Source organism: Homalodisca vitripennis, chromosome 8 (assembly GCF_021130785.1).
Source record: "Homalodisca vitripennis isolate AUS2020 chromosome 8, UT_GWSS_2.1, whole genome shotgun sequence".
Classification (NCBI taxonomy): domain Eukaryota; kingdom Metazoa; phylum Arthropoda; class Insecta; order Hemiptera; family Cicadellidae; genus Homalodisca; species Homalodisca vitripennis.
The window spans coordinates 108,853,252-108,872,760 of record NC_060214.1 but is presented as its reverse complement, the minus strand read 5'-3'; the positions used below and the strand labels follow the sequence as shown (position 1 = coordinate 108,872,760).

Here is a 19,509-nt window from a genome sequence, read left to right as displayed (position 1 = left end):
TAAAAAGGTGGATTCATTCAGTAGTTATAGCTATTTGAATTTTAAAACAATTGAACAATGTAAATTATTAAGTATTACAAGTAAACACCAATTTTTAAGTACCTGTGATCAAAGTAAGTGTTCAAAATGTTCCCCTTCCTTGTGGACCGTCCCCCAAAGGGATTATCCGGTCGGTAATTGAGCAGATATGTGCGTTACTATCACCAGTAAGCACGTGTGAACTTTGGTATTTCTTTCTATTATGGTTCAAAAATTAAAAAGAGGTTCCAGACTTAATTGACACCCTGTATAAGTACTGTGTATGCTCAGATAATTGGCACCCTCCTAGTAATTCAGTAATTATAAATATTAATTGTTTCCATTTGTTGAACAAGGCTACATTTGTACTTTAGAAACCTCTGACTAGATTTATTATCATCTTTATAAATTAAATTAATTTTTTTAATTGTTTATATATTGATCTTTGATTTTAAATGAGTATGTTACAAATGTAGAACTTAAGGACTCTTGATTACTATTATTTACATATACACATACATGATTGTATATGTTCTTAAATGACAACTAATCTTACAAACTAGTAAATTCAAAGTGATATATTTTTACTAGCTTGCATTTCATCTTGTAATAGTATTATATTTACTAGTATTGTAGAGACTAACAAGCTGTTGGCATCTTTGTGATTCTTTTCTGATCTTGTTGCAAAATTATAAAAGTCAAAAGTACAAAATTTTTACGAAATCACACAATTTTTCAAACGTCAAACCTCACGTTATTGCTTTTGCACGAATATTACTTAGAAAATATAGGAAAGATTATTTAATTGGCTCTCTAAAAAATATGTAGTATAACACATTGCCAATGAACAGTGCAGTATAAATTGTTAGTTATGATCCGCAGTTAAATAGTTGGTCCCTTATTGAAGTGAAGACAGAACTTCAGTCAGTTGTTTGATCACAAAAATTAGGTAAGGAATTTCTAGTTGTAAATATTGTAGGCATAAATGTAGAATTTTAACGTTTCAGATTAAATCATTCTAAAGTCTAATTAATTGCTTTGTAGAATCTTACTGGTGCTAAGTTTTGTCATTGAAGCAGTCAATTATAAACTTACGATATGAGGAGTATCCAGAAAGTTAGTGTACTGAGGCTTACACGGCGAAGGATTTTTTTAACGTGTTGGCAACACTGATGTGTAGCCTGATTATTCCCCACTGCAACGAGACCGGTTTGAGGTCAGTACGAACTGCCTATGCTACAATACGTTTTGTGAAAAATGTCATTCCAATCATCTGCCAAGTGCGAAATACGAGGTGTCATCTGTTATATCGTTTGGAAGGAAAAATATGGTTTAGGTTTATAGATTTAGGTAAAAACCATAATTCCAACCGATGGAGTGGAGAAATTTATCTCTGTGGAGTTTTAGCTTTTCAAAAACTTTGGTCTGGCCTCCACTTAGTTCAACTTGTGTTAGTATGCCAACAGTTTTGAGACCCACCTCATGAACATTTTCTAATATCCAATGGTTTCGTGCAATAGAGATCTGTAGATTTGTGAAAATATCACAGAAAGTTTATCCACAGTCAATCAGCGATCGTGATTTGTGAAAATATCACAGAAAGTTTATCCACAGTCAACCAGCGATCGTTACAGAGCTCATTTAATTTTTTTCCAGAATTTCAATCACAATTGAAGGTTTTTCGCTCCTCTGATCATCATGCACAGATGTACGACCATTTTTAAACTTGCAAAACCACTTGAACACACTTGTACGCTTCATACCTTGAACTGGTCTCATTGCAGAGAGAAGGTTCTCTCACTGGCTGTCATTCATGTAGCCCCACACAATGTGGTGCAGGCCTTCAGTGACAGAGATGTGGTGGTCAGAATCGGTGGTGAGGGCTTGGCTGTGAGCGACAAGGTGAAAACCCTCGGCATCGTTCTTGATAGCGACCTCACATTCTCTGATCATGTCACTGACACTATCCAACGTGCTTTGGGCAGGTTGAGGGGCCTGTATAGATTTAGGAATTTACTACCGAAGTCTGCGAAGCTATAGCTCATGCGGTCTGTGATTTTCTCTGTTTTTTACTACTGCTATCCTGCCTATGGAAACAGTATCTCGAGGGAGGACATTGGAAGGATTCAAAGATTGCAAAACTCAGCCGTCTGTTTTGTATTCTGTCTAAAAAGGTTTGACCATGTGCCCTCTCATTGAGATGCGGCCAATATTTTGTGTATGGAACAGGTATGCAGAATAATTAGTCTGCATGATACACAAGGCCCTAACATTCGGGGAACCTCTTTATCTCTGTGAAAAACTTGTGCAAAGACAGGAGGTCTCGCAACGTAGCAGTCGCCAGGAGAACCAGCTTCACTTCCCCAGAGTGAGGCTGGAAGTCGGTAGGAGGAGCTTTTCTTACTTTAGCCAAAAAATTGTACAATGACCTACCCGGTAGCTTGAAGAGCACACAGTCACTGTCTAGTTTTAGATCTAAATTAAAGGATTTTATATTAACTAGTTGTAAGTGACTGTTGCGTATTTTAACCTCACCAGTTTAGCTTTAGATTATTTATGGATTGAATTAGAATAGCCAACCTTAGTATAAGTTCTTAGTGTAAAGTTTGACTTGAATTGCTCTGTAAAGCAGTGTGTACTGAGAGACGCTCTAAATAAAAGGCATTTTATTTATTTTATTTAAGGAACCAGGCTACATGGCAGTGTTGCCAACATGTCAGAAAAAAATTTTTCCTCCAGTGAAAGCCTCAGTATACTTACTTTCTGGATATACCTCATATATGGTGTTTAATGATATAAATGTATATATAAGGTATACAATTTTATAGAAGTATGTTGCTTTTATCTCTAAATTGTTATTCCGACATTCTTCTCTAATGATCTCTAATTAATGAGAATGTTAGGCTAGAATGTGAGTGCTTGTCAATATTAAAACTCTCTTATCAAAGCAAATGATCCTAGAATGTGAGTGCTCGTCAAATATTAAAACTCTCTTATCAAAGCAAATGATCAGAGAGCAAATATTTTATCAGCAGCCAGTACTTCCAGACAGCTTTATGATGGTCTTCCCCTAGGGTCTGTCATTATTACTTAATTAAAAGTGGTTTAATATTCTTCTTGCGCTAACTAGAAATGTAATGTACAGTACTTCAATGGAGTTTCTGTGAATCTATATTTTTTAATTTTCAACTGGAAATTAATATCAATCTTACCGAAAACTAGTCATAGCTTGTAACTACTATTAATAAAATCTGATATAACTGTTGACATAAAACTTGTACATGATTTACTGATTAATGTGATCATGTTGCACAATTTATTTAGATAGCTCAATAAATTCAAGTTTAAATTGATACAGATTAAATGGAAAACTTGTTGTTCAAGGTTACTCTTCTGTAGTAGGTATTACTTTGTTTATATGACATCTTTTGGAATAAATCTGTTTTACTGAGAGTGTAACTCGAGTGTATTTTTTGCAGCTTTTACTATTAGAAATGAACAACAGCTTGTTGAACATTAAGAAATGCCAGGTCTAGTAATGGTTATTAGTCCAGGAATTTATATTAATTTTCCTCATAATTTTTTCAAGTAATTTGTCTTTTGCCCCTTTCAAGCGCAAGGAAGACAGTGTGCTTTTCGTGTATTATATAAAGCTATAACTAAAAAAATTCATCAGTAATAAAAACTATTTCTTTAATTATTTTCAAGAAATAGTCTTGTTATTAAGTCTTAAATTTGGGTAGGCAGCGATTTGCTCTGTTCCTACGTCCAGGATAAATTTGGTCAGTTTTTAGTACCTTTGGTATTCTTCAGTCATCTTCTTTACTGAGTTTACATATTGTGTTTTCAGAGCACAAAAATTCAAATGATAAAATAGCAATTATTGAAAATTTACTTTGGTGCAACTCTCTTTGGTGGAAGTAGATCGGGCCCAAACATTAGGGGACCACACTTTAAAATAATGACTGCTGCAGACGCCGTAGTGCTTTCTGCGGTTCTGAATGTCCAGAGTACTCAAGATCACTAAGTAATGGTGTTGACTGCGTAAATTATAGCTAGAAAGTTATTTTACAATAGTTAATCATGTTGTCTATTTTACTGCAGCAGTTGCTGTAATACATGCTGGATGTTTATATTATTCCACCACAATCAAGGTGTTAACTGCATATATTATGGCTAGACAGTTATTATGCACTGGAGTTGAACTCCGCTTTCTTAGGAGTTTCAGATGAGGAGTGTATCCTTTTTTCCTACAAGAGAAAAGACAGCACTGAGGTTGCCATGTGCAGATACATTGTCACAGTACCAATAGAAGTTTTATTATACATAATTCTGTACTTAAAACCGTGGCTTTTGCTTTATATCAAGTTGATAGTTGTATGGGAGTGTTGCATGAAAATTCTTTGATACTGATAAAGAATACCATTGGCCTGACATTGGCTGTTATAGTTATGTCAGCTTCCAACTCATATCAATGATATTAATCTTTCATCACGGGCTTAAATATCTTGAATCACGGTTAGGTGTTCACAGAGGTTACCTCCATGTTTTTATATGATCGCATAAAACAAATGTACAAATTCAAATACAGTATAAATAGCGTGTGTGTTTTATAAACTCAACTGTCCTTTATTCTTAAATTCTGGTTCGTATTATACACACTTTTGACAAACCTGATCAATGTGTCATCGCACACAGACAAATGTTCACTGCAGATGAAAATCTTCTCTGATCCACCTGGTTTTGGATTTGTGGTTTTTTTTTCCAATAATATACGTAGTAGCGTCCAGAGATGATATCATCAGTTGGTGGGACTCTTTGTTGATTTCTAGCGTTTTCGATACCCATAATGTGGCACAATCGTTGTTTGAGTTGCTGAGGAATGTTTCTGTAGGCTAGTCTGTGTTCTGCATAGTCCTTACACAAATAGTGCAGTCATTGAAGCGAAAAATACGGTCTTACCTCCGAATTTTTTTACTGTGAACCGATTTGCATGAAATTTTGGAATTAGGCTCATCTTACCCTTAACTTCAAAAGTGAAAATGATCTGAACTCCGCCTATTATTTTTAAGGGGTGTAAACAACCCCTTAATGGAAAAATCGACATTGAGCCATTTTATCGCTAGAAAACATTTTTAATAGTAAGTAGTGAAATTTTAAAGTGTTTTCTAACACAATTACCTCATATTAAAATCATTTTCAACCCCTTGAACATCTTACAACCCTTGCAAACAACCCCTAAATTGAAAAAAATCACAAAAAAAGTACTTTGGTATGATATAAAAAGATGTAAGTATAGAGTTAGTAATATTTTATATTTTCTATAATAATTATGAAATTTTTAACCCCCTTTCAACCCTTGAAAACTACCCCTTGATAAAAAAATTTTTAACATTTTTTTTTTTTTATAAAATGAAAAGGATTTAAATATTATTCCACACTCTCGAAAATGATTATGATATTCTTGAGCTTTTCTACCCTTAAAACCACCCCTAAATTAAAACAGTAAATATATATGATTACATATTATTTAAAAATAATTTAATTTAGAGTAAAAAATTGCCATTTATTGGATAAAATATTTACAAATTGTACAAAAATCACTCAAATGTGTTATATATACTATAAGAAAGTTGGTATGTATTCATGCCTACGTTTCCAAAATATATATGAGCCATATTATGTATATATATACACATTACAATAGTTTTGGGTCTCTATTATACTGCGTACTTTCACATTGCTCCAAATATTCACAGTCCGAAATTTTCAGTTGCTAAGTAGAAAAACATATGATAAGTTTTTTGACCATAACTACTTCAATTTTCATGCTATCACAATTTATAAAAAAACCATTGTAAAGATAATTAAGAGAGCTACAACATCCTTCATTGCAATATAGAGTAAAAAACCTTTTTCTCAATTGGTGAAGGGTTAAAGCGCTTAAGAGAGGCTGTGATTGCACTGCCACGCGCTCTTTAAACAATCATATTTCCGTAAATTTTTGTTTTACAGAAAAATCAAAATATCCAAATTGTTTGTCAGAAATATACCCACATTTTTCATACCTACACTTTTATTCGTATATGTCGTCATTTTTGAGATACCTATTATGAAAAAAGGTAGTTTTTTAAAAATTTGAATTTTTTTAATCGTGACTTTTTTGAAAAATATGTGTCCTGAAGCAGCCAAACTGATACAATCTATTAAACTCTTCATAATAAAGTTGATTCTAGGCGGAATACGATTAATTTTAATTTTGGTGGAAATGGCACTTATGAAACCCATTGATTTAAAAGAAAAAACATTAGATGCTCCTCTTATTTGCAATACAGCTCACTCATTTTACGTGCAATAGACTTTTAATAGTGCTCATTTTAAATCTTATTTCAAGCACTATACAACTCGTTTTTATTAGAATGCCTAAAATGCATCTGCTCGCCGCTAGATGGCATTGACCACATCGATTAAATTTCAGACAAAATAAAAAACGGCTTTGATTTTTAATATCTAGCTTAATATTGCACTTAGAATACTTTATAAAAAACAAAATTGTTCATTGTTTTACCTGCTACAATTGTGTTCTTTATAAAATTTACGATAAAACGTATATTTTTGGAGATATTTGCAAAAAACCGATAAAAAACGTGAAAAAATTGCGAATTTTCATATGCCAATAACTTGAAAAATATTGGATTTTTCGAAAAACGTTATAGATGATTTTTTGCTTAAAAGTAGGCCTTCTATCGATATCCGAGGTTATTTTGAAAAAAAATAAATTCACTCCCGAGAAGGGGTGGCAACCACCCCCAGGGTGGTTGCGGAGTTCAAATCATTTTCACTTTTGAAGTTAAGGGTAAGATGAACCTAATTCCAAAATTTTATGCAATTCGGTTCACAGTAAAAAAATTCGGACCAACAATGCTTCAATGACTGCACTAAAAGAAAATTTCTTCTCTTCATATTTGGTTGAACGATGGTTTTTCAATATGATACAACTGTTGAGACCTCCAATGTCTCCAACCTCCAATAGAGTGTAGAACAACCTCATAGACCAAGGTTTAGAAATCCTAGCAGTGAAATAGGTCTCCTTGTACTTGTCTACTGAATCAGAATCAGAAATAATTGTCACATACATTACATAATGTAGTAGATAAAATCTAGAATGAACAGGTGACTCATCTATGTAATTAAAATATCCTTTCCTAAAAATAAAACAATATTTATAAACATAATTAATTAATGGATAAATAATAATGACACATAAAACCGTGATCCAATATGTATACATACACATATAAAACATTTAGTTCTAAAAGTATACTGGTGAATCATACGAGTAATAATTTTATTCCTATCCACTCCGCCCTTGCTAGATTGTAAAACAGGATTATCTCTGGTTTACCAAAGGTGGGTGATTTTAAATTGTAATCATTATGCGTTGAAGAAAGCTAAATGACGTTCTTTGTAGGACACCTTAAGTTGTAGTTTCTAAAAAAAAATTATAAACTTCCCACATAACTATTTTCGACTGTCAGAAAAGAACAAGTAATTTCTGTTTTATTTTCTTAGTTGTACTAATAAGTTTTAGATGATGGTCTTGCAGCAAGTTTTCCCAGATAGGTATAGATGTAAGAAATTGTACATGGTGACATTTCGACCTGAATCGATGGTATAGCAAACAATTTTCCTGTCAACCGTTATCAGCAACAAAAAAAAAGAAAAAAAGTCCCTTCATGTTATTTAAGATACTGCTCTAAATTCAATTTGTTGAACGGTTTTGCACACACTAACGCTAGACCTGAAGCAAACAAAGAAAATTATCAGTTTAAATCATCATCTAATTTTATTTTGACTAATTTGTTATTGGTATTAGCATATTTACGATAAAAGAGAAGATTCTAATTGAATTATTGATTGTATGAATATAAATTAAAATTATCACGATTCAACATGATGGCCTTCATGTTATATGTGCTTGTTGCTTAATTGATTGCAGTCAATTTACGGAATTGTTTGCAGTAACTTTACTCTGTAATCTATTAGTCTTGATCTTAAGGTTGAATAGTTTTTAAACCAATTCAAATATTTGCGTCCTAAATCAATATTTATTTTTATTTGAATTTATAAAACTAAACATGATAGGGATAGACTGGTGCCCAGTACTTCTTTCACATGTATATGCCACTGTTCTAAAGTCTCACGTTCTGTTTTCAGAACAAAAATTACAAAAGTAATAAAAAATATTGCTATTCACATTGTATATATGGATATTTAAAGAATATATCTAGGCATTTTACTTCTAAAGTAAAAATACAATTTCCCTATAAACTACCTGATTTTTCCATTTTATTTAAAATTTTAAACAGAACCATCTAAAATTAATAATTTATTAATAAGGTCTACAAGTAGTCAAAATGTTGTTAATATGTTTCTGTTGTAACATGTAATGATGGCAAATGTCTGTATTCTGTTATCCTTTCATATTATCCATGGGCAACAATGAACTTCAAACAAAAAGTTGTTGTCTTTGAACAAATTTTCTGCGATTGACAAATTGAACTTGGAACTGTATTGTACATAATATATACAACTATTTTAAAATCAAATAAGGGTTTAATTAACTGTAAGTAGTAATCGTTTTATAACAGTTGATAATCTTATGATAGAACCCCAATTATTTGGATATTGGCTCCCTTGGATGGGTCGAGCAATACTATTGTTCTTTACCTGAAGAAGAGATCAGATTGCAGATCTCGAAACGTAGTGTTACTGATTTATTGTTTCACTGAACGATGGCAAATGTCCGGAAAAATCCTGTTTCCTTCACAATACTATTGTAGCAAGCAGCCACACTCTTCTACGTGAAAATTGGAGACGATTCATAGCTTTGGACGAGACATACAGTACTGTATAAAGACCTTCTATCACGAAAAGCCATCTAATAATTTTAAATCTTTGTCTCCAGTCTGTCAGTAAGCAAATATGTTAATACACTTTCAAATGGTGTGGTGTGTGACCTTTTGGTGTGGGTGGTTATGATTGGTGAGGATATTTAAATTTTCCAAAATGCTGACCGTTAGTACTACGATTTCTTTAAGAGTACAGTATCATTTCCAAAATATACTATAAATTATTTTGGAGGTAAAGCATGTAGGCTGAATTCTAATGAAATATGTTCTTGAAAAAGAAGTATACTTAAAGGAAGTTTTTCAATGCTTTGTTTAGAAATTAACAAATTGGAGTTATATGTGTTTTAACCGTTTGCGGCAGTCCACGGAAATTCTTTATTGCACTAGTTTCTATTCTACTACATCTGTTACATGAATGAATCTGAGCTAATAAATAGGAAACCAAAATATCTTACTCACATTTATTTGAAACGTTGAAGTGAACAAAAGACGTGATTGACTGCCATTTACAGACAAAACTAATGTAACAGAACATCCGAGCTTATTCTACTAGCTCAGAGCACCAAGCCATGCTGAGTGATCCAAATGCATTCTAGCAGGAATACCAAGAAATGCAATGGTTATTGCTAAACACAGAATAGAGGACGTAGTGTGTGTGACTTTTGGCCTCCGGTCCACTCCGAGCAGTAGGACACACAAGTTGTGCCCTTAGCCCGGAATGGCTTCAATCAACAGTGACATTTTCGCCGATTTTAATGATTTACATGTTACATAATACACGTTAGAAGTGTATACCCGGTGCCCCATGAAGAAATCTGTGTGAATGTATAAGAACTAAACCAGATGTATATGGATTGTGTGAATAAACAACCGTAATGTGTGTAATCTAAAATTGACATAAGAAAAAGTCATAATAAAAGAAACTAAAACGAAGTGCTGCATTGTAACTGAATATTGAAAACTGTTGGAGTGAATATTTCTTTTCTTTCCAGGCACGAGGCCTTGCACCGCAGCCCAACCTTCAGGTGCCGTATCTGCAAGGGTGTTTTTGTTAATCAACTCATGTTGGATCAACATTTTTCAATCAAACATCCAAACAAGTCCCCATATCATTGCGCTAAATGCAATGAAGATTTTATAAGCGAGCTGTTTTTACAAATCCATTACGCCGATTATCACTCTGAAAGTAAACTAACTGAGTCAGCTGTCGAAGATGAACCGAATGAAAATATTCAGTCAGAGAATGTATCAATACGGTTAAAAATTCCTAAAAGAAATAACTATTCCAGCACTTTATTAAACGATAGATTCACCATCAGAAACAAGAGCCAGTTGTGGTGCCCTGTTTGCGTTGAATGCTTTGACAAAAGAGAGAAATTGAGGTTGCACTTACAGAACAACCACTTGTCCAAAACAGACTCAGTGTATATCTGTGAGCTGTGTGAGGCTGAGAAACCCAACGCTGAGATGCTGTGTAGCCACTTGGAGGTACACAGCAGCAACTTATTGTCTGTCAATAGATTCTCCAAGCTTAGAGCTTACGTGAACAAGCCCGATTATGGAACCGACCGATTTGAGAGCTTTCCGAGTGAAGGGTCTGAGAACATATGCGAAATAATAAACCCAACCGGTGGAAAGGGAACTGGTGAAGGTGTGAAATTACACAAAAGTAAGATTAAAATTAAGAGGCATACACAGACAAATGTACACAAAATGAATTTTGGATTACAATCCAAACAAGTGACATCTAAAATACTTAGACGTAAAAGGATAGCTTTTCAGAGAAAAAAACTGTTAAAACCCAAAGATATGGAACAGAAAGAAAAAGATGAAGACAAATCTGCTGGAAATTGTTCAGATAAAAACAGTCTGCTATCCAGTATTTCTTCATGCTCTGATGAAGTGAAGATAAAACCAGTTGGGCGAATTAAATACAAAAGAAAAGCCGATGTTAGTGCTCGGGAAAAGCTATCAAAGAGGATAATCAGGCTCAGGAAACCACTGCATCCTAAAAGGAGAAAGCCATTTGAGAATTCGGTGGATTTGAGGGCGAGCACTGATCCGTCTAAAGTTGAAGTTATACAAGAGGAACATTCGACAATAGTGTCATTTCAAGAAATGGGTGATAGAAAGAGGGATGGAGAAATGGAACAAAACTTAATGCCAAACACAACAGATGAAAAAAATAGTGCAAGATTTACTCCAAAGAGAAGAAATAGCCGTATGAACACTTCCCTAAGAAGTGTAAAAGGAAAGCCACAGTTTAATGAAAGAACGGAAAATGTATCTGTAATTTGTAAAAACAGTGATAATAGAGAAAATGTTATTGTTGCTTCTGACAAAAGAGTATACAGTGAACATGAAGATCAATTGAACACAGATAGTAACAAAAATCAGGTTGAGACAAAAGAACTACAAGCAGACACTAAGTTATCTACATCCAGTAGTGATTCTGAAGAGATGTGTTGTTCTTTATGTTCCGAGGTCTTTTATAATCAGGACGATCTTCTAAACCATGTGGGAACACATATATAGCAATAGATTGTTAGTCAGGTGTTGATCTAAGTTTGGCAAAGTCAGATGATAGTCTGTTTCACAATGTAAACAATTAAAAACGGTATTAAAATATTCTATCAGATATTTAGAAGAGGTGTTAAGTTTGAAAAAGTGTCCAAAAATACTAAAAAAAAACTATTATTTGAAATAAGTTTCGTTTTGCTACTTTATAATCCAATACTTTGCCTTTTAGGTTGTATAGGAAATATTTCTATTAGTTTTTGTTACATGACATTTATTTAAAATTTTAATACAGTACAGTAAGTAGGCCATAAACCAAATATTTTACATAGATTTGCTTTCTTAAAAAAATCTTGCTAGTAATAATAAACATTTAACACTAATAACATAGAAAAATCAAATTTGGTCATATCTGGAAATTGTGCTGTAGTAAAAAAAAAACCATCCAATTTTTTATTTTATGAGAATAGAGTCATTGTTTTCTCTTCTTCCTTAAAATGGTAAAAGTTTGCAAATGCACACTCACCACATCATTTCAGTAGTTTTTAGAACTACTGGCAACATAAATAACACATTAATTCCCTAAGCTTTGATTTTTGTACTAATAACCTTAGTGAACCTTATTTCTGTGAGTCTTCTTAAGATGGTGCATCTTGATTTTGGGTTGAGTAATAAAAAAAATTATAGTCACAGTCCTTTAAGGACAAAAAAAGTACAAATAGTTTTTTTTGGTTACTCCACGAGGAATTATAGACATTTGAAGTGGTTATTTTATAATCAGGCCCAATAGGAAATGGCTGATGACAAGGATTTTCATCTAATTTCAAGGAAACTATCTATAAATTTCAAGGCAAGAAAATTAGAAAAAATTATAGAAATTGATCAATCGAGTGAAACTGTTAAGATAAGATTGTTTACGAGTTGTGCGTTTTATATAAAATAGAAAATTAAAAACAATACTTTATTAACAAATATAATTTTCTCGAGTCATAAATCATTAAAATAGTGTAATTTCCTGAAGATATATGAGGGTCAATAAGTAGTAGCGAGACAAATTACTACTGCTCAAAAACGGCTGAATTGATCCATATGAAACTTTCAGGATATAAAGTTGGCAACCTCGCAATAATGCCGGATTTGTTCAATCATATTTTGTAAACATAGCCTAAATTTTACTTAGTTAACAATGGTGAGTTTGCTGAAGAATTGCACCATACAAGATCAATTTCCTGTGTTTCGATTTTTAGTCACAGAAGGTGGGAAAGGTTGTAAAATCCACAAAAGAATGATAGCAGTGTACGGAGACATTTGTTTGAATCTATTGAACGTTTCAAAGTGTCCATACAAACATTTCTGACAAGCAATGCAGTGGACAACCAATCATAGTTGTGATTGATACATAATTCGGGACAATATCACTGTTGAACTGATAAGTGCAAAAATAAACGCAAGTGTTGGAACCATCCATAAAATTATTCACAATAAGCTGCATTACAAGAAAATCTGTGCGAGATGGGTGCCCAGACAAGTCACAGACGCTCACATAGAAACCCAGCTTCAAATCAGTCAACAGTTGAAAAATTGATATTCAACTGTAGGAGAAGGTTTGTTGAAAAGAATTGTATGGTGTGATGAAACATGGATCCACCACTATGAGCCAGAGGCAAAATGACAGAACCTTGAGTGGAAGCATATGACTTCTCCCACTTGCAAAAATTATGATTTAGCCATCTGCCAATAAAGTCATGTTTCAGTATTCTGGGATTTTCAGGGGCCAATTTATTATGATTTTCTTGAGAGCCAAAGAACAATCAACAGCCAGTACTACAGTGACATGCTGATAAACAAAATAAGAGACCTGCCATTTGAACGAAACACGGAGGATTCTTGGTTGAAGATGTGATTTTGCTTCATGACAATGCCTGTCCACATATGGCACAACTGACTAAAGAAAACCTTCAGAAACTGGGGTGGGAGATCGTTCCACATCCCCTCTATAACCCTGACCTTGTCCCATCAGACTTCCATTCGTTTGGACCTCTTAAAGTGGTCTACGCGGGTAGTCAATAATCAGGTGTAAAACTGCCTTTGAGATCAACTCAAAGAATTTTGTGTCAAGGGAATTTACAAATTAGCAGAGAGATAGAATAAGTGTAGAAGTATTGGTGGGGGCTACGTTATAAAGTAACCAAAGTTTTATACTTATTGAATAACCCTCGTAATATTTAATTGTATTAGTTATACAATTAAGGGTTTAATTCACATTCATATTGCAAAACGTACAAATTTTTATCTTCCTGCTCACTTCGTGTCCCGATCCCAGCACAGTTAGCATGTCTGGTGGAGTTTGGGGTGAACAAATTTTGGATTTTTAACTAAGAATATGAGTATTTGAATTAAGAATTTAAATTCCTTTTATCTGAAAACTAACTCGAGTATTCTTTGTATATAGATGATGTATGTTCAATATAGATGATGAATGTTTTGGAAGAATAACAGATTTTGGAAATTTGCCTTTGTTATGTAATAAAAACTTAAAAACACTACATCCTGAGAATTTGTACTACTCTCAAGGTGTCAAAAAATACTAAGATTTAAAAGTTAAACATGTACTTAAAGTCATGTAATCACTAAAAACGTGGCTATGGACACACTAAAGTTAACAGAAAATGTTTTATGTCAAAAATTAAACATGTACGGACTTTGGTATCCAACACTTAAATGAGCAGCATAAACAACATAATTTTAACTCACGCCCCAGTTAGTATATTTAAAAGAACTTTGTGTAAGGAAGATTGACAAATTTTTCTTGCTATGGCTCTATATAAATCTAGCAGCCTCCAAAATGTCAAATATTGTACATAGATTATTCAGCAACTGTGAGATTATTTTATATCATTCAACTACCCTATCCAGCTGTAAATATAGAGATTACCAAAAAAATGTCAAGTGACTAAATTTGAATTTTATTGAATTTAAGTTTCCTTGCTGAACATCCATTTTAAACAGTATAAAATATCAAGTTGAAATTAATAACACAGGTGTGTACAAAATAATTAGATTTACTGTATGAAAAAATAAACGAATATACTAATTAAAAATTAAAATATTTAGTCATTTTGGTCTACACTTGTATTGTTATATACTTCTACAAGGACTGGATAACAATAACCGGTTTAAGGCTATAACATTCTTTATTTTTATTTCGTGATCTTTGCACGGCTCTATACAAATTTGTAATTGTTCTAGTCAAAGTAATGTTGGAAGTTCTCTTGAGAAACCATGTTCGTAGTTTGCGTCACGGCTTCAACTGTCTCAGTTCTTGTTCCTTTCAGTGTAGGTTTCATTCTCTGCAAGTATGAAACATTTCTTAGGGAGCAAGGTTTGGGTGCATAATAATTATATATTTAAGATAAGACATTCCCTTTGATGTTAGGATAAAAAATAAGAGTGTAAAAATGCAAAACATTCATCGTTCATGTGGGAGAAAACTCTGTAATTTCACTACAGCTGCCTCTTAACGAGTTTTTATGATAAATTTCAAAAATCTGTAACATCATACAAATAATTCAATAATAAGATGATTTAAACAGTACCTATTCAAAATGGTAAATATTTTAACTCTTTCAGTGCCAGACTTTTTTTTTTGGAATGTTAGTCAATAATGTCAAAGATATTTGTGCAGTTGTTGTGCAAAAATGCATGTTATTTTAGCAATTTGCATATGGTTAGTATAAAATGTCATAACTTTGTTATTTATTGGCAAATTTTTATAATTTTTGTTTTGTTTTGTACAAAAAAGTCTATATTAACACTAAATGTACTCAAAAACTTGAATAGTCAGATTTTTTAAAAATAGTATTTTGTTTGCAGTTAGTTTTAGGATTTACGTAGATTGCCGCGATACTGCTGTGTATCTGCCAGATGTGTAATATTAATTAGAACTCGCCAAACATTAAAATTCCTTCTTAGGAGTGGTCTAGGAAATCTTTTTCATCTGAAATCTCAAGGTCTACGATATGTCGTGTAATGTAACTTGCTTAGGTCATGTAGATGATACAATTTATTTATTTAGTTTATATTTATTAAGTGATTGATTGTATTTATAATAATTTTAGCTTTTTGTTACCATATGTTCTCACGAAGTAACTTGTTGATATTAGTACTACTATTTGCTTTAATTGCTGTATTGTTTATATAAATTATTGTTGTTATCTATTGCACTTAATGTTTTTCTGTAAGTTTAGTTTTATCTTGGGATCTTATTTCTTTCAATTAGCAATTTTGTTGAACATAGATTTAACCCATTACATGTCACTGTTCAGTTTACTGGACTGTACCAGACAAGCGTAAATGTCTATGGTCCTATATCTCTCGCTTTATTGTCATTTACGACCACCCAAAAATGTTACATGAAACAAGTTAATACTACCTGTGCTTCATAGGAAAAATAAATTTCAGTTGTATGTGTTTAAAAGATTTTTTTCGCTGTCTTGCATTTTTATGGTTGTTGACGATATATGAGCCCTTATATATAACTCTGCATAATAAAACTAATAACTCCTACAATTTTCAAAGTAAGTCTTGACAATTTAAGATTTATGCTAGGAACCCTTTTTTGCCACAAATGCGGGAATTAAAAACAAAAAAGTGTAAAATTTCTCTTTCACTAAGATGAATCTGATATATGGCATCTATTTTGAAATCCATCATATTCCACTCCTTTTCATTTATTTCTGCATCTATAATGAAGTCTATTTCTTGAACTTGATTATTTATACAAGTAGAAAGATTGTGTTTGTTATAGTTGTAAATTTTAAAAATATTGCTTCAAAAATTAAACATGATCTTGGATCAAATGTCAATTACTTATTTATTCTTTTACAGTATGAGAAAAGAAACAGTTGGAGATTTACAAAATGGAACTTTACCTAAAACCATAAGGGGTAAGCACCGTTGTAATTTATGTGCAGCGGTGTTCGAAACCGAATTGGAGGAGAATAATCACATGGTATTCCACTTCGGTATGGGTGTTAACATAATGTTTCTGTCACCCAGACCTTCCACCAAGTTTCAAGAGAACAAGACTAAGTCGAATGAAAGTGTGAAGGAATGTGAAATGATGTCCGTGCAGTTCAATGAGAGCTTAAAATGTGTGAATTGCAGTTTTTATTTTAGAACTACCGAAGATTTTGAAAGACATCAGTGTGTTCATTTTAAAAAAAGAACGAGATGTAGCATGTGTAAATCAAAGCACCCCAAGAAAGTGTGTAAAAAATGCAACTTAACATTTCCTTCAATTGATAAATTAGTAGAACACACCTTAAGTATGCACAAGTACAATTGTAATTTGTGTCCTAAATCATTTAAAGACAAAAGAACTCTCATTAAGCACAGGTATAATCACAGTGCTCAAGAAGTTGTTTGTCCAATTTGTTCACAGAAGTGCGTTTCAAAATTTAACCTCACTGTGCATTTGGATAATCACATTAAAGAACTCAGTGTCTTCAAGTGTCAAGTCTGTCAAGAAATTAAACCCAACTCTAAGGTATTATCTAATCACATAATGCTTCATCACGTGGAAGTTTCTCCAGGCGGGGATAATTCAAATAGTGCACTACCTGTAACTCGCACAACCAATACCGAAGTCTCTGAACAGAATAACAGTAAGTCTACTGTATCCAGCGTGCGTAGTTGTAGTATAAGGGTAGAAAAATTACAGGTCAATTATTGCCCCATTTGTTCAAGGGGTTTCCTAGAGATCACTTCTCTCAAGTTGCACATTTTCAGAGACCACATAAAATCTCTCAAGAAGACTCTTTGTGAAATTTGTAAAAAGACTGTATCTTGTGCAAAAGAATTGACGTGCCACATAATGAGCCATATTAAACCTAGTAATACTCGCAATGCAACGGTCCAGATTGGCCAGTATGATATGCTTAACAAAGCATTATCAAGAAACCGCAATAGAGCAGAAGAATCTCTGACAAAAACCGATGGACCCTCGGATGTTAATACGAATTTAGCAGACACCAGTGGTAGGGAAGTTGTTTGTGATGGTGCGAAAACCAGTAAAAATACGTCATCTGATAATTCAGATGGCGATTGTAAAGAAAATATAATTCTTGATAACTTAGATAGAGCTTTTAAAGAAAATGTATTATCTAATGATTCAGAAAATCCTTATAAAATTGTCCTTTTAGAAGATACAGATTATTCTGAAGATGAAGCTTTTATGTGCCCGTGTTCAGAATTATTTGAGACAATGGAGGATCTTAGGAATCATTCATTATCTCATATTTAATCTCATTATTGAAAAGTACATGCTGTGTTGTGAGCTTTAATTTTATTAAAATTGTAGATAGTGTTTTGTAATTAATTATAGGTCAATATGAGAAATAATTACTTTTCTACTTTGACATTGATTATAAATTAGTGGCCACTTAAATTAATTACAAAATACTGTGGCCACTAATTTATAATGAATGTCAAAATAGAAAAGTAATTATTTCTCATATTGACCTATAATCCATTCTTAATTTGAATTTAGCTTCTTCATCTTTGAAATGATCAGTCACCCTTTGATTTTCTATAATATATGGAAATAAATTGTATAAATTTCATACAGCACAGATTTGGATATCTATAATTTTTACATTAGTTTCATTTATTTGTAAATTTTCCATTTCTGTCTGTTAGTTGCATTTTAACTGGTTATAATTATAGATCTGCTTCTTCAGATGTATTAAACTCTTTGGACAGGTACAATATTATTCTGTAGAAAATAATTTATATACTGTACAAGGTAAATGTGCCAGGGAGTATCGTATTAAATGGCCACCATAGGGAACATCCAGTTTATCGTGTAAATTTTAATTAAAATTATAACATAATTTCTTATTGTTCAAACATTAACTTTTGTTCATTTACTATTCTACAAAGTTGTTACTCAAATTTTAATAAATTTAGTTAGTTTTAGAAATTGTTACTACAGATATATTCAGATTACTTACTCCCAGGGCAATTAATACCCGAGTTGATATTTGGCTGCACCAACATGCCTTCCATCTTGACTAATCTTCTGTAGCTCCAATTACATCCATCATCTCTAACTTGGCCTTCCTCAAGGTTACCTTCCTTCAGGATTTCTTTTTTTGTGCTGTTTTAGTCGACATTCCTCTCCTTGTCTCAGTATATGTCCAGTCCATTTGATTTTTTTCTACTTTCCCCACTCACTATGTCATTACCTAGTAAAGATACTTGATTTCCCGGCTATGCTTTCTACTCTATTCAACTTCTTCGTATGTCAGGCCATATACAAGAATTTTCTGCAACACTATTCTCAAATACTGTTAATTTTTGTTCTTCTTTACTTACCAAGTTTCAGATCCGTGCAGCAAAACTTGGCATATTATTGTTTTATTTAGACTTAATTCTGTTTTGTGTGACAGGGATTTTGCAGAATCATTTTTGAGGTTTGTAAGGAAGACTGAGTAATAAAGCCTCTCTAAAATTACTGAATTCTTCATTTTTTTTATGTATGATTACTACAACTATTGAATCCTACCATTCAGTCTGCATCTCTTCTCTTTCCCATATTTTTGTGCTCATTTCCCGTAGCTTATCTACTTTCTTCCATGCCTTTCTTCAGTATCTCATGAACTTCCGTCATTCCCGGTATTTTTTACTTTGTATTAATACTCTCCTTTTTTTGCTGTTTACCCCAAACAGGTGGTAATATTTGGAGTGAATCTTTATATGACAACCGTTGATTGGTTATAACAGGTATAACACAACGTTTTGTGGATTTGAATCTATCCTCTTCGTCAGGTGGGGGAGGTATTAATACATACAAAAATAACGAACAGAAAGAAGGGAAAGAAAAGGGTTTAAACATACTCAGAAGCTGCTTGGGGTCCAGTCCAGGCATTGTCACTGCACAGGCTGCAAGTCCCGAGCACAAATCACATGTACAAGGATCACAATCACACATCACACTAGCACTAACTACAGTGGGATACTAACAAGAATGGCGATGTCGGCTCTGTCATCGGCACCGCGT

The 19,509-nt window shown here is 32.9% G+C and overlaps 1 protein-coding gene across 4 annotated transcripts in view; it reads left to right on the top strand.

Moving 5' to 3' along the window:
• Nucleotides 1–19,509, top strand: part of LOC124367865 (zinc finger protein 354A-like) — a 64,174-nt gene that overhangs the window by 12,568 nt on the left and 32,097 nt on the right. Inside the window, exon 3 of one of the 4 annotated variants that reach the window (XM_046825038.1) lies at nt 16,335–17,877. The exons of 2 other annotated variants lie outside the window; for them this stretch is intronic. In XM_046825038.1, coding sequence (XP_046680994.1) covers nt 16,335–17,751 — 1,417 coding nt within the window. In that variant the 3' untranslated portion in view covers nt 17,752–17,877. Of the gene's footprint in view, nt 1–9,922; nt 16,306–16,334; nt 17,878–19,509 lie in introns of those variants that run through there. One more of the 4 variants, XM_046825037.1, reaches the window with a different exon arrangement.